Raw genomic sequence first — 15,242 nt, 5'->3', positions numbered from 1 at the left:
GATCAGGTGCACAAGGCTACATGTGTGCAAAAGTAAAACATTTAATAATCCCCTCTCACTCAGTGTGACTGTCAAGTTCAACACAATAAAAGCAATATCTTTGGACTACATTGCACATTATTACATTGTACACTTTCTGCCTGTGGACATCTGTTCTACAATGTGTCAGATACCCTTTGTTGACATAACTGATCTCTTTCAGGCAGAGAGTACACCTGGCATACCCCTTTTAATCCACTGTTTTGAAAAAGTGAGAAAGAGGGAAAGTGTGTGGTGTTCCTTTCACCTCTGTCATGACGTGGCCCTTTCAGGGTATAGATTGCGGCATCCCCCTCCTTCTCTCTCTCTCTCTCTCTCTCCCCTACACCCATGTTCTGTTACCTCAGGTCATAAATTCCTGGAGGAGACTCTCTACCCCTGGCCATGCAGAAAGAGAGACATATAGAGAGAACAAAGGATTTCACATGGCGAAATCCTAAATCCCCAAAATGGGAATTTGTTACAAAATGTCCACTTGTGAGAAGGTGGGAATGGTCTGCGGACACTTAAAGGGTATGACGAGTGTGTTTCATTTGGTGACCTCAGAGAGGACAGGAAACACATAACTTGTAACCATATCTACTGTTTATTTGTCTATGCATCTCTGTAATTATTTAGTTAGTTAGTAAATAAATGATTAAGACAATTGGGGTATGGATGATTCATAGTAAAGGCTGGGTTCGTGTAGATAACCAACATTTTATGACGTTTGGAATGAGACTAACGTGAGGTAAAGAATAATTCATTAATTAGAAGACTAATTGATCAGATATTAAAATATCTGAAGAGTTATATTAGGAAAATTATAACTTTGCAATCTGAAGATTTTCCTTGGTGCCCGACTTCCTAGTTAATTACATTTACATGATTAGTTTAATCACGTAATAATAATGACAGAGAATTGATTTGATAAAATAACCGTCTTCACTTTAATGATACCAAAGACACAACACCTCTGTAGTGGCATCCAGCATAAGCCAGGCCTAGCTCCAGCTACACTTGATCCCTGAATACACTTGTTTCACAAGCAACGCCTCATTTTCACCTAATTCACTCATTTTGAAAATGAACCACATACTGTCGAGGGAAAACATTAGTTCACAGATAGTAGATAGTTCATTTGCTAGTTAACATTTCACACAAATTGCCAGGGTCCAGTAAGCAACGAATGCGTTATAATTTGAGGAACGGCAAGGAGTCGTATACATGTTAATACTATAGCCAATTGGTTAGGTTACTAACGTTAGCTCATCTGATGTTGTAACGTTAGCTAGCTGTTATTAGCCAGCTAATTTTCACACCAAAAACTCAAGTTGGCTAATGTTGCTCAACATTTCTCTGGCTAGCTAATGCAGAATTCGATCCAGCTAGCAAGATACTTAACAATGCTTACAATTCTTGTTCCACCACACTTTCTCCCTCACCTCAAACTTTCTAAATGCCAGTTGTTTTTCAGTTACAGCTCATGAAGTACGCTTCATCACCTTCTCACCCCTGTCTCCGTGGTCAGGCTTCTCACCTACCTCTTTGTCATCGTTCAGGGGATGCGTTTCTGTAACTTGGAAACTGCCTTTCCAATCTCTGCTGTCTTTCCAGAGCGCGCACTGATGCTGCAAATTGGTTGTCTCTTCAGTAGCATGCTGCATTCTGTTGTTATGTGAACGATTGGCTGAGCCTTGGATACAGTCAGTATTGCTCCAAATGCGCATCACTCGTTCGCTTACAGCCCGTAGTGATCCAAAGCCCCCATTTGATCTACACGAATCACGTAGGTCACCTATTTTGGATTCAAAACAGCGAATTTCGCCGAAAGGTGACTAGTTTGCAACCCTCTACAGTTGACAGTGCATGTCAGAGCAAGAACCAATCCATGAGGTCGAAAGAATTGTCCATAGAGCTCTGAGACAGGATTGTGTCAAGGCACAGATTTTGGGAAGGGTACCAAAACATTTCTGCAGCATTGAAGGTCTCCAAGAACCAAATAGTTGAAGGTCCCCAAGAACACAGTGGCCTTCACCATTTTTAATTGGAAGAAAACTGGAACCACCAAGACTCTTCCTAGAGTTGCCGCCCGGCCAAACTGAGCAATAGGGGGAGAAGGGCCTTGGTCAGGGAGGTGACCAAGAACCTGATGGTCACTGACAGAGCTCTGGAGTTCCTCTGTGGAGATGGGAGAACATTCCAGAAAGACAATAATCACCAATCAAGCCTTTATAGTAGAGTGGCCAGATGGAAGCCACTCCTCAGTAAAAGGCACAAAACAGCCCGCATGGAGTTTGCCAAGAGGCATCTAAAGACTCTCAGACCATGAGAAACAAGATTCTCTAATCTGATGAAACCAAGACTGAACTCTATGGACTGAAGGCCAAGCGTCACATCTGGAGGAAACCTGGCACCATCCCTACGGTGAAGCATGGTGGTGGCAGCATCATGCTGTGGGGATGTTTTTCAACGGCAGGGCCTGGGAGACTAGTCAGGATTGAGGCAAAGATGAACGGAGCAAAGTACAGAGAGATCCTTGATGGAAACCTGCTCCAGAGCGCTCAGGACCTCAGACTGGGGCAAAGGTTCACCTTCCAACAGGACAACGACACTAAGCACACAGGCAAGACAACGCAGGAGTGGCTTCGGGGCAAGTCTCTGAATGTCCTTGAGTGGCCCAGCCGGAGCCCGGACTTGAACACGATCGAACATATTCTGTAGCGTCATACCCAAGAAGACTCTTGGGTATAAAAATGTATAAAAAATGTTTTTGCTTTGTCATTATGGGTTATTGCGTGTAGATTGATGAGTGAATTTGTTTTAATCAATTTTAGAATAAGGCTGTAACCTAACAAAAATTTAAAAAAGTCTAGGGGTCTGAATACTTTCCGAATGCACTGTCTAGCTACAGCATATTTTCAGATATTATAAGATTCTCTCTATAAGCACTCTCTATATTGTAAGTCGCTGTGTATAAAAATGTCTACCAAAACGTGATCACGTGACCGCTGTGAAATTGCTGAGTCTACCTTTAAAAGGAAAATAAAACGTGTCAAAGTGCTGACCTTGGCAGAATGTAACACCAGTTGCTGGACATGGAGGTCTGGATAACAGCATCTGGCTGGCTATGGAAGTTCCTCAGGACCATGGGAGGGATGTCAAAGTCTGCCAACTAAAAGTCAACCATACAATCCTTAAAAAGTAAATGTTACAGAGTACAACTAGAGATAACTAATGAGAACAAATTATTATAATGACAACCTGATGAATGGTTAAGGTAGAAATACTTGATGAAGGTGTGTAGTTTGTTAATGTCTGTCTGGCAGTGTGATGCATGGTACATGTTGTGTTGGAGGGAAACAATTGCCAGTGAACCTACTTCTGTTTTAGCAGTATTCTATGGAATATCAGGCAGTGAGACAATTGCTTTTTTTTACTGCAATATTTAACAGATGGCTGTGTGTGTGTGCGTGTGCACGTGTGTGTGTGTGTGTGTGTGTGTGTGCTTGTGTGAGTATGTAGGGTTGTTTTGACTGGCTGCTGGGCTCACCCTGATTGGAGGGAGTCGGACAGTGTTGGCCTCCACACTGACACACAGCTGGCTTTCATTGGCACTCAGCTCGATCACTGGCAAAGGAAATATAGAACCTTGTCATTCTGCTGGATTAGAGGCCAGTAACACTTCATTTTAAAGTGGCCTAAATAACCCAAAATATAATTCAGTATAATTCCATCAAATACATATGATGAGAACTGTACAGTACAGGGGCGAATCCTAACATCGTTCTACTCAAGTAGATTTTTCACTTAGTCATGCTATATCAATGTCAGGTGGAAGTTTATATGTACAGTACAGTCCTGTAGAGTCATCACCATATGTATTTCGACAGTAAAGCTATACTCCAGCAATTTGAATTGGATATCAAATCAAATTTAATTTGTCACATGCGCCGAATACAACAGGTGTAGCCCTTACTGTGAAATGCTTACCTTCAAGCCCTTAACCAACAATGCAGTTCAAGAAATAGAGTTATGAAAATATTTACTAAATAAACTAAAGTAAAAAAAATGTAATAAAAAGTAACACAATAAAATAACAATAACAAGGCTATAAATAGGGGGAACCGGTACCGAGTCAATGTGCGGGGGTACAGGTTAGGCAAGGTAATTAGTACATGTAGGTAGCGGTAAAGTGACTATGCATAGATAATAAACAGCAAGCAGCAGCGTGTAAAAACAAAGGGGGCTGGGGTGTCAATGTAAATAGTCCGGGTGGCTATTTAATTGATTGTTCAGCAGTCTTATGGCTTGGGGGTAGAAGCTGTCAGTATCTGGTGTGACCACCATTTGCCTCATGCAGCGCGACACATTGTCCCACTCATCTTCAATGGCTCTGCAAAGTTGCTGGATATTGCCGGTAACTGGATCAAGCTATCGTACACGTCAATGGGTGACATGTCTGGTGAGTATGCAGGCCATGGAATAACTTTGTTTCAGAACATTCTCTAGCAATAGCTCTGGTTGACATTGTTGCAGTCAGCATGCTAATTACACACACCCTCAAAACTTGAGACATCTGTGGCAATGTGTTGTGTGACTAAACTACACATTATAGAGTGTGCTTTTATTGCCCCCAGCACACGGTGCACCTGTGTAATGATAATGCTTTAATCAGCTTCTTGATATGCCATACCTGTCAGGTCGATGGATTATCTTGGCAAAGGAGGAATGCTCACTAACAGGGATGTAAACAAATCTGTGCACAGAATTTGAGAGAAATACGCTTTTTATGCGAATGTAAAATGTCTGGGATCTTTTATTTCAGCTCATGAAACTTGGGATCAACACTTAACATGTTGTGTTCATATTTTTGTTCAGTGTAATAAGTAGTCTAGCAGTATTTGGTCCCATATCGCGTGAACCCAATGACATCAAGATTGTGACTACAAACTTGTTGGGTGCATTTGCAGTTTGTTTTGGGTGTATTCTTTCCAATAGCAACTGAATGGGGAATGGTATCTGGAGTAATTTTCTTTGTAAATGAGCAGAGATGTTTCTGAACACTTCTAAATTCATCCTGATGTTGCCATAATTCAGATAATTCATGAATGGATCATGAATAATGATGAGTATAAAAGTTACAGAGGCTACAACAACAGATGCTAACCACTCACCATGACGGAAAACTGAAAAGTTAGCATTTTTTCGGGGGTTTCATCTTTGTGCCTCTGTAACTTTCTCACTCGTGATTTTTTTATTAACATGGCAGTATCCAATGAATATAAGAGCGTTTATAGCCATCTTCTATTTTCACAACTCTCAATTAAAAGGTGACATTCTGTGCTGTCGCCTCAATAGTAACCGAAAGGTTGCAAGTTCAAATCCCCGAGCTGACAAGGTACAAATCTGTCGTTCTTCCCCTGAACAGGCAGTTAACCCACTGTTAGGCCGTCATTGAAAATAAGAATTTGTTCTTAACTGACTTACCTAATTAAATAAAGGTAAAATAAATAAAATATTAACTAATTTGATCTCAAATATAAAATGCTGGAGTAGAGACACTTTAAAAAAAATGTAGCTTCCAAATACATTGTGAGAACTATTTGAATTTACTTTTTGAATTGACTAAGATTTGTAATTTACTGAGCAATTAATAATAACTCAAGAGTTAAGCCTAATGCACTTGGCTAGAGCAACTAGAATTTTCATTATAGCCTTTCCACTATAGGAAACCTTCAACCCAGAGCCATATATAGTATGGTGACCTCTATATCTCTATTTATGACTCTGCGTATACCACTGTGGTTCGAGAGCTAAAGGTTAAAGGCTTTGAGAAATAGCTTAAACAGCTCAAATAACTTCTAAACCAATGTTGTAAAGGATACTGAAAGTGTAACAGCTGAACATTCACACTCAAACACCTACCAATGGCGTTGAGCTTCCCCGAATCAGCCAGAAAATCCCTTCCTAGAAAGTGAACAAGATCAATAGACATGGTTAAGTAATCAAACCTAGAGTACTACATTGTTGCAGTACAATGTAGATGGATTAGTACTAGTCATCTATTGATGAGTGTGTGCGTTTCTCTCTATGTGTGTGTGTATACGCGTGTGTGAGACTTGTGTGTGTGTGTCTCTCTGTCTGTGTATGTGCGCACGCATGCATATGTGCGTGTCTACGTGTGTGTCATTCTGGCAGCCATGAAAGACTAGATATAAAATAATAAAGTTGGCAAGGAAGGTCGCGTTTAGCACGGAACAAACTCCCAAGTCGAAGGACAGTCTGGCCTTCCCCCTGTCTGTTATCATAAGACATGGACACGCTTTATGTAAAACATTAAGGTTTTGGAGGACCTCAGATACATTTTCTCTCTTCTTGGCCAGGCTCTTGAGATGGGAGTCATAAAATAATCATCTTAATTTATTTATAGATTATGGGGGCTGGAGGGTCTGCAATAGAGGAAACGGCAGTAATGATGCAGCATTAATGATAACATTACTGTAGTTGTCTAAGCAGAGCTGTTCTCATAGTCGTAATCTAAGTAAGTGCCAGACAGGCTGTTCATGGATCCCATCCATTCAAATAGCGGAATATTTTGGAAGGCAACAAAAGGCAATCCAGGTTAAGTGCAAGTACATTTTCACTTTTTTCTCGTTTCAGTTCAAGGGCAAGAAAATATTTGGGAATAGACAGCGGCCTGTATGTAGGCATTCATTGTAAATAAGCATTTGTTCTTAACTGACTTGCCTAGTTAAATAAAAGGTTAAATAAAAAAATGAAAATTGTACTAGTCATCTATTGATGATTTTGTGCGTTTCTCTCTGTGTGTGTTTGTGTGTGTGTGCATGCGCATGTGTGAGACGTGAGAGTGTCTCTCTCTCTGTGTGTGTGTGTGTGTGTGTGTATGTGTGTGTGTGTAGCGCCCTGTGTGAACTCAGAATCAAATACACACTATCATATCAAATAGGCCCAAGGTGAAGGTAATGGAGGGTGGTGTAACATATTTGCAGAGTCATTGCGATTATAGACATGCCTTCTCAAACAGGTCTGTGATTAAACAGTGACCTTTGCAACCACCTAGCGAAATCACTTCCAACTAGAAGCAACATTTCACAAAAGAGGGAAACAATTCAATGTTATCAGGCCCAGCTTATTAACTATCCCCTTTTCTTACTTTGTAAATGACAAACGCTTTAATTGGATGATGAGCCAAAAAAAAGAGCAAGGGAAAATACCAGGGATTAGGGAGGGGCTTTCAAAAGGGGCTGCAGTTAGGGCTTGCGCTATGGTAACTGTCAGATTACTAGTCATCTATTGATACCACTGTCAACTTTCTACAGCATGGCCGTTTCTGGGGTTTGTTACTGTGTAAATGTGAAATTCTGTCACTCATGAGCTGTTTAAGCTCTCCTCTCCTAGATAAAACAGACTGGTGATAGTCTAACTACTGTATATCATAATAACTAGCCCATAACAATATCACTAAGTTAAAACAGTACCATTATATTAATTCCATATTCCTTTATACAGTACTAGTACAAACCAGCAATAAGGAACTGTCCGACTTTGTTCCAGTTTGGAGCCAGCCTGCTGGTCAAGGAGTAGGACAGACAGGTCTGCAGAATACCAGGGAGAACCCTCTGAGGAGAGCCCATCTGCCAAACACAACACAGAGAGACTACATGTAACTTAACTGACTAGACGGGACAGCATCCACCCGTCTATGATACAGCATTCTATATCAGTGATTCTCAACCAGGAGACCTAGTACTGAGCCCTGTGTGGCCTCGGTGAGTTTTCAAGGGGTCACAAGATAAGCAGGGAAAGACCTCTGAAGTAGTAAATAACAGAAGTAAGAACATAATATCTCACATTTATTTAAAATGTGGATGTGGGTCATGAATGTAAAACTAGCATACATGTAAACATGTATCTGAATTGGTTTCTAAACTTGGTCAAAATTGCAGAAGTAATGAGTGAAAGTGAATGACAAGTAGGCCAGCCCAAGCTTACCTGCAGACTGTGTCGTTGTACATAAGCTTGTACTATTCCTCTTTTAAAAAAGGGAATCTGTTGGGGGAAAAGTTTGAATTCAACAATATGAAAGTCATTGACTCTTCTGACTCTTCTGATAACCCACTCGGTTAAAGGGAAGATAGTTAAACAACTGCAACACAGTCAATGATTCACCAGATCTGTGTTTATTTATTTATTTTACTAGGCAAGTCAGTTAAGAACAAATTCTTATTTTCATTGACAGCCTAGGAACAGTGGGTTAAATGCCTGTTCAGGGGTAGAGTGACAGATATGTACCTTGTCAGCTCGGGGATTTGAACTTGCAACCTTCCGGTTACTAGTCCAACGCTCTAACCACTAGGCTACCCTGCCACCCCAAGTAGCACTAGTGAAAGCAAACGGAGTGCTGGAGCAGATGCACAATGTCGATTACATGTTTACATGCAGGGGTTAATTAATAATGTGGATTTTCCAGTTAGGAAGTTATTGGTGTTTCACAAATAGAATACAAATAGATTATTTTTGTTTGAAATTAAGATTCAAATATGGAGAAACTGTTGTTTTTGTAAAGCAGCTCAAACCGTTATACGCAGCTTAAAATGATATTACATTTGGACAAATCTAATATTGTTTTTGTTTTTCTATTATTTTGGCTATAATCCAGAAGGGGTGAAAAAAATGACAGTGTTTGGAATGCAGACCAACTATTTTGAGTTGCATGCAACATGCCTCTGCACGATATGTTTAGGCACGCACACACATACATTACACTCACTCACACATTTCTAATTTTCTCACACACTATTAACCTGTTTACAACATCCATTTAAACCAGAGAACATATTTCAGCGGATGAATGAATGAATGAAAGAGTACCCTTTTATGTTGCATTATGCTACCCATTCCATGTAAGATTAGTAAACACAACTATTTAATTAGTTACAATGATAAATTAGAGAGAGAAGCCAATTCTGTAATCGTGCAATGTGAAACAGGGTAAATCCCTCCTCAAAATCCCAAGAAAATCCAGGGTCGTGTTCATTAGGGCATGCAACGAAAACTGCTTTCAAACTTTTTGCAACTGAAATCGACAATGAGCGTTTGTTAGAAATCCATAGAGTCCTTTCCTATTTCAGTCCATTGTCTTCCATTTGGTGCCTAACCCATATATCTCCCTCTAAGGAAAACAAACAATTTCCTATGACTGGAGAGTCGTGACAAAGCCTCCCTTGCGTGCACACCTGTTTGGTGTCATGTTACATGGCATGTGAAGGTGGTGTTTTACTCACTGTGCACTTACATAACCTCCAACAATTGGTAAACAAGCCAGATCAAAGGCTCCAGTGACCTGCTTTAGTGCAGTCATTGGTAACCATACTAATGAAAGTATATGAGACAAAGTATACAGGGGAACTACTGACAATACTGAGTAAAATACATTTCACAGAATTCATAAATGCATGATTTTCAACTGATTGGTGCAAAAAAGTGTATCATGATCTTACTCAAATATATGCAGGAGAAAATGTATTTTGTTGGCTGGTTGCCACAAGTACATTTAGCCAAACATGAACCAGAAGTAAATTCTTGTGTAACTTGGTCAGCTGCCTGAATCATTTCTGTGTTCAAATGTGTTAGAAATTGAGTGTTCCGGCAAAATGAAGTCTTCACCCTCACAAATGGAAACTCACAGCCAAATCACCCCCCCCTTTCCGATCTGTGTGGGCACATGTACAAAGCACTCGTGGGCAAGCGGTTTAAGCACCGCCTTCGCCCAATCCTGATATGTCCAAATTACCAAACATGAAAACTGGAGCTCGGACTGCTCGGATATCACACATCCCATTCAGTCCTGGCAGATTCCCTCGGTCTACACTCAGAATCTGCACACGGGAGATTAGTCTGTCTGTTTCGTGGACTATTAAGGACTTGAGTGCACACTTACCGCCATCACCATTGTGATCTCCGAGAAGCACCCCAAAACCGGAGAGGCAATGATGTCTGCATACAATAACAACAGCTCCCTGAAAGTGAATATAGGAAAGTTAATTAAAATGGTCCGCTTATTAACCTGAGAATAGCAACAATGCACTTTAATACAATATAAAAAGTTGATTTTAAACTAGAGAATAACTGTGCAATCTTTCTGTGCATCCTTTCTGCATCTCAAAAGTTTTTATATTTCATTCAAAAAACAACCTGAGTTTCTTACAGAAAGATAAATACATTTCCATTGGGTTAAGAAGAGATTGGGAATTTTGAGGTTTGCATTCCATTAATTAATTAATAAAAAAATAAGAACCTGTATTTATTCAAGCAACCTCCAAGCAAACTCTGAGCAGCTGTCTCACCTGCATGTTTTCACCTGCTTGTTTCTCACTTCTCCATCATCAGACTGCAAGGACAGGGTGACACAGCACAGCTTCCTCAGGTCAGGGAGAATTAGAAAGAACAGGGACTGCTCTCCACCTTCAGTTCCACTCATCCTGCTGAAAGACAGAAATATAATTGAAAGGTTCTTAGCCTGTGTCAAGCAATGAACAATTGCTCTGTTGGCACAGTGTCATACTGTGCCTTGCGAAAGTATTCACCCCCTTGACATTTTTCCTATTTTGTTGCCTTACAACCTGGAATTAAAATATTGGGGGTTTGTATCTTTTGATTTACACAACATGCCTACCACTTTGAAGATGCAAAACTTGTTTTATTGTGAAACAAACAAGAAATAAGACAAAAAAAATGAAAACAAGAGCGTGCATAACTATTCACCCCCCCAAAGTCAATACTTTGTAGAGCCACCTTTAGCAGCAATTATAGCTGCATGTTTCTTGGGATGTGTCTCTATAAGCTTGGCACATCTAGCCACTGGGATTTTTGCCCATTTTTCAAGGCAAAAATGTTCCAGCTCCTTCGAGTTGGATGGGTTCCTGATGGTGTACAGCAATTTTAAGGCATACCACAGATTCTGAATTGGATTGAAGTTTGGGTTTTGACTAGGCCATTCCAAGACATTTAAATGTTTCCCCTTAAAACCTCTTTGGGATAGGCCTGGACGCAAATGTCCCAACTGGCCAATTGCCAGGGAAAATGCAGAGCGCCAGATTAAAATAAAATACAATAAAATTCAAACTGTCATTAAATCACACATGTAAGATACTTAATTAAAGCTACACTCGTTGTGAATCCAGCCAACATGTCAGATTTAAAAAATGCTTTTCGGTGAAAGCATAAGACGATGATAGCACCAGCAGTAAACAAAGGGGTTAGCATATTTCAACCCTGCAGGCGCTACACAAAACGCTGAAATAAAATATAAAACATGCATTACCTTTGACGAGCTTACAACTTTAGGTATTTTTAAACGTTAATAATCGATCAAATTGCAGACGGGGCAATCTGTGTTCAATACAGGAATGAAAACAAACCAGCGCTACTTTTCACGTCTTGGGCAACTCACAAAAGTGTTACTCAGTTCCTAATTGGCCTACATCTTCATTGCACAAAGGAATAACCTCAACCAAATTCCAAAGACTGGTGACATCCAGTGGAAGCGGTAGGAACTGAAAACAGGTTCCTAAGAAATATCCCTTGGCAATGACAATTCAGGGAACAGAGAGAGGGAAAAAAAGAAATCTGAACAGTTAGTCCTCTGGGTTTTGCCTGCTACATAAGTTCTGTTATACTCACAGACATGATTCAAACAGTTTTAGAAACTTCAGAGTCTTTTCTATCCAAATCTATGAATGATATGCATATCTTATATTCTTAGCATGAGTAGCAGGAAGTTGAATTTGGGCACGCTATTTATCCAAAAGTGACAATTCTGCCCCCTAGCCCCAAGAGGATTTATTTTAAACCACTCGAGTGTTGCTTTAGCACTATGCTTAGGGTCATTGTCCTGCTGAAAGGTGAACCTCCGTCCCCGTCTCAAATCTCTGGAAGACTGAAACAGGTTTCCCTCAAGAATTTCCCTGTATTTAGCGCCATCTATCATTCCTTCAATTCTGACCAGTTTCCCAGTCCCTGTGGGGATGAAAAACATCCCCACAGCATGATGCTGCCACCACCATGCTTCACTGTGGGGATAGTATTCTCGGGGTGATGAGAGGTGTTGGGTTTGCGCCAGACATAGCATTTTCCTTGATGGCCAAAAAGCTCAAATTTAGTCTCATCTGACAAGAGTACCTTCTTCTGTAACGTCGTTCTTCGTTTGTCGAAAGAGAGTCGGACTGAAATGCAGCGTGGTTGTTACTCATGTTCTTTAATGAAGAGAATGACGATACATAAATTAACTATTACAAAATACAAAACAACAAACGGAACGTGAAATCTAATTACAGCCTATCTGGTGAAACTACACAGAGACAGGAACAATCACCCACGAAATACACAGCGAAACCCAGGCTACCTAAATACGGTTCCCAATCAGAGACAACGAGAATCACCTGACTCTGATTGAGAACCGCCTCAGGCAGCCAAGCCTATGCAACACCCCTACTCAGCCGTAATCCCAATAATTACAAAAACCCCAATACGAACCACAACATATAAACCCATGTCACACCCTGGCCTGACCAAACATATAACGAAAACACAAAATACAATGACCAAGGCGTGACATCTTCCATATGTTTGGGGAGTCTCCCACATGTCTTTTGGCGAACACCAAACGTGTTTGCTTAATTTTTTAATAATAATAATAATAATATAATAATTTTTTCTTTAAGCAATGGCTTTTTTCTGGCCACTCTTCCGTAATGCCCAGTTCTGTAGAGTGTACGGCTTAAAGTGTTCCTATGGACAGATACTCCAACCTCATCTGTTACTTTTGGTCTCTTTGTTGCCTCTCTGATTAATGCTCTCCTTGCCTGGTCTGTGAGATTTGGTTGGCAGCCCTCTCTCGGCAGGTTTGTTGTGGTGCCATATTCTTTCAATTTTTTAAATAATGGATTTAATGGTGCTCTGTGAGATGTTCAAAGTTTCTGATATTTTGTTATAACCCAACCCTGATCTTTACTTCTCCACAACTTTGTCCCTGACCTGTTTGGAGAGTTCCTTGGTCTTCATGGTGCTGTTTGCTTGGTGGTACCCCTTTCTTAGTGATGTTGCAGACTCTGGGGCCATGTGATAGATCATGTGACACTTAGATTGCACACAAGTGGACTTTATTTAATGAATTATGTGAACACGCACCACTTTTCCGTTTTTAGACATTTTTTAAACAAGTAATTCTTTAAATTTCACTTCACCAATTTGGACTATTTTGTGTATGTCCATTACATGAAATCCAAATAAAAATCCATGTAAATTACAGGTTGTAATGCAACAAAATAGGAAAAATGCCAAGGGGCTGAATACTTTTGCACAAGGCACTGCATGTTCTTGTCACTTCTCTTACACGCAGAGTCAGGGTATATGCAACAGTTTGGGCAGCCTGGCTCATTGCGAACTAATTTGCCAGAATTGTACATAATTATGACATAACATTGAAGGTTGTGCAATGCAACAAGAATATTTAGACTTAGGGATGCCACCCGTTAGATAAAATACCGAACGGTTCCGTATTTCACTGAAATAATAAACGTTTTGTTTTCGAAATGATAGTTTCCGTATTCGACCATATTAATGACCAAAGGCTCATAGTTCTGTGTGTTATTATGTTATAACTAAGTCTATGATTTGATAGAGCAGTCTGACTGAGCGATGGTAGGCAGCAGCAGGCTCGTAAGCATTCATTCAAACAGCACTTTCGTGCGTTTTGCCAGCAACTCTTTGCAAGCACAGCGCTGTTTATGACTTCAAGCCTATCAGCCTATTGGCTGGTGTAACCGATGTGAAATGGCTAGCTAGTTAGCGGGGTGCGCACTAATAGCGTTTAAAACGTCACTCGCTCTGAGACTTGGAGTGGTTGTTCCCCTTGCTCTGCATGGGTAACGCTGCTTCGAGTGTAGCTGTTGTCGATGTCTTCCTGGTTCGAGCCCAGGTAGGGGCGAGGAGAGGGACGGAATCTATACTGTTACACTGGCAATACTATAGTGCCTATAAGAACATCCAATAGTCAAAGGTATATGAAATACAAATGGTATAGAGAGAAATAGTCCTATAAATACTATATTAACTACAACCTAAAACCTCTTACCTTGGAATATTGAAGTCTCATGTTAAAAGGAACCACCAACTTTCATATGTTCTTATGTTCTGAGCAAGGAACTCAAACTTGAGCTTTTTTACATGGCACATATTGCACTATTACTTCTCCAACACTTTGTTTTTGCATTATTTAAACCAAATTGAACATGTTTCATTGTTTATTTGAGGCTAAATGTATTTTTATTGATGTATTATATTGAAAATAAGTGTTCATTCAGTATTGTTGTAATTGTCATTATTACAAATAAATAAATAAAAATCGGCCGATTAATCTGTATCGGCAGTTTTTGGTCCTCCAATAATCGGTATCGGCGTTGAAAAATCATAATCGGTCGACCTCTAGACTGACCACCTCTGTCTGCAACTGGATCTGAGACAGCTTCTACCCCCAAAGCCATAAGACCACTAAATAGCTGTAAGACTGCTAAATGGTCAATTAATGGTTATCCCACAGAACTATCTCTACTGACCCTATCTTGCACTGACCCGACGAACACTCACTAGACAATGTATAAACACTATATACACACTCACACACACACACACACACACACACACTATACATTGACACTGCCACACAAAACCCGACACAACACACACACTTTTATACTAATAATTTGCGGCTGCTACTCTGTTCTTTATTTTACACTTATTATTATCTATCCTGATGACTATTCACTTTACCCTGCCTTAATGTACATACAGTGCATTCGGTAAGTATTCAGACACCTTGACTTTTTCCACATTTTGTTACGTTACAGCCTTATTCTAAAATGGATTAAATAAAAATTATCATCATCCATCTACACACAATACCCCATAATGACTAAGCGAAAACAGGTTTTTAGAATTATATATATTTTTTTATAGTGCCTTCATAAAGTTTTCACACCCCTTGATTTTTTTCTACATTTTGGATTTAATTGTCATTTTTTGTGAACGATCTACACAAAATAATCTGTAATGCAAAGTGGAACAAAAATTATAAGATTTGTCAAAAAAATTATTAAAAATAAAACACTAATATATCTTGATTACATATGTATTCAACCCTG

General features: G+C 39.9%; 1 protein-coding gene across 2 annotated transcripts in view; it reads right to left on the bottom strand.

Moving 5' to 3' along the window:
* Positions 1 to 15,242, bottom strand: part of LOC118374366 (uncharacterized protein C18orf63-like) — a 38,049-nt gene that overhangs the window by 20,358 nt on the left and 2,449 nt on the right. For both annotated transcript variants that reach the window (XM_035760768.2, XM_035760762.2), the window contains exons 2-8: positions 10,389 to 10,526; positions 9,983 to 10,061; positions 8,035 to 8,091; positions 7,565 to 7,676; positions 5,947 to 5,988; positions 3,572 to 3,648; positions 3,087 to 3,193 (exon numbers count right to left, since the gene is read on the bottom strand). In XM_035760768.2, the coding sequence (XP_035616661.1) occupies positions 3,087 to 3,193; positions 3,572 to 3,648; positions 5,947 to 5,988; positions 7,565 to 7,676; positions 8,035 to 8,091; positions 9,983 to 10,061; positions 10,389 to 10,522 (608 nt within the window). In that variant the 5' untranslated portion in view covers positions 10,523 to 10,526. The remainder of the gene's footprint in view (positions 1 to 3,086; positions 3,194 to 3,571; positions 3,649 to 5,946; positions 5,989 to 7,564; positions 7,677 to 8,034; positions 8,092 to 9,982; positions 10,062 to 10,388; positions 10,527 to 15,242) is intronic.

The sequence above is a fragment of the Oncorhynchus keta genome, chromosome 4 (genome assembly GCF_023373465.1).
Source record: "Oncorhynchus keta strain PuntledgeMale-10-30-2019 chromosome 4, Oket_V2, whole genome shotgun sequence".
Lineage (NCBI taxonomy): Eukaryota > Metazoa > Chordata > Actinopteri > Salmoniformes > Salmonidae > Oncorhynchus > Oncorhynchus keta.
Note: the sequence above shows the minus strand (reverse complement) of the source record. Positions and strands in the feature narration are given on the sequence as shown.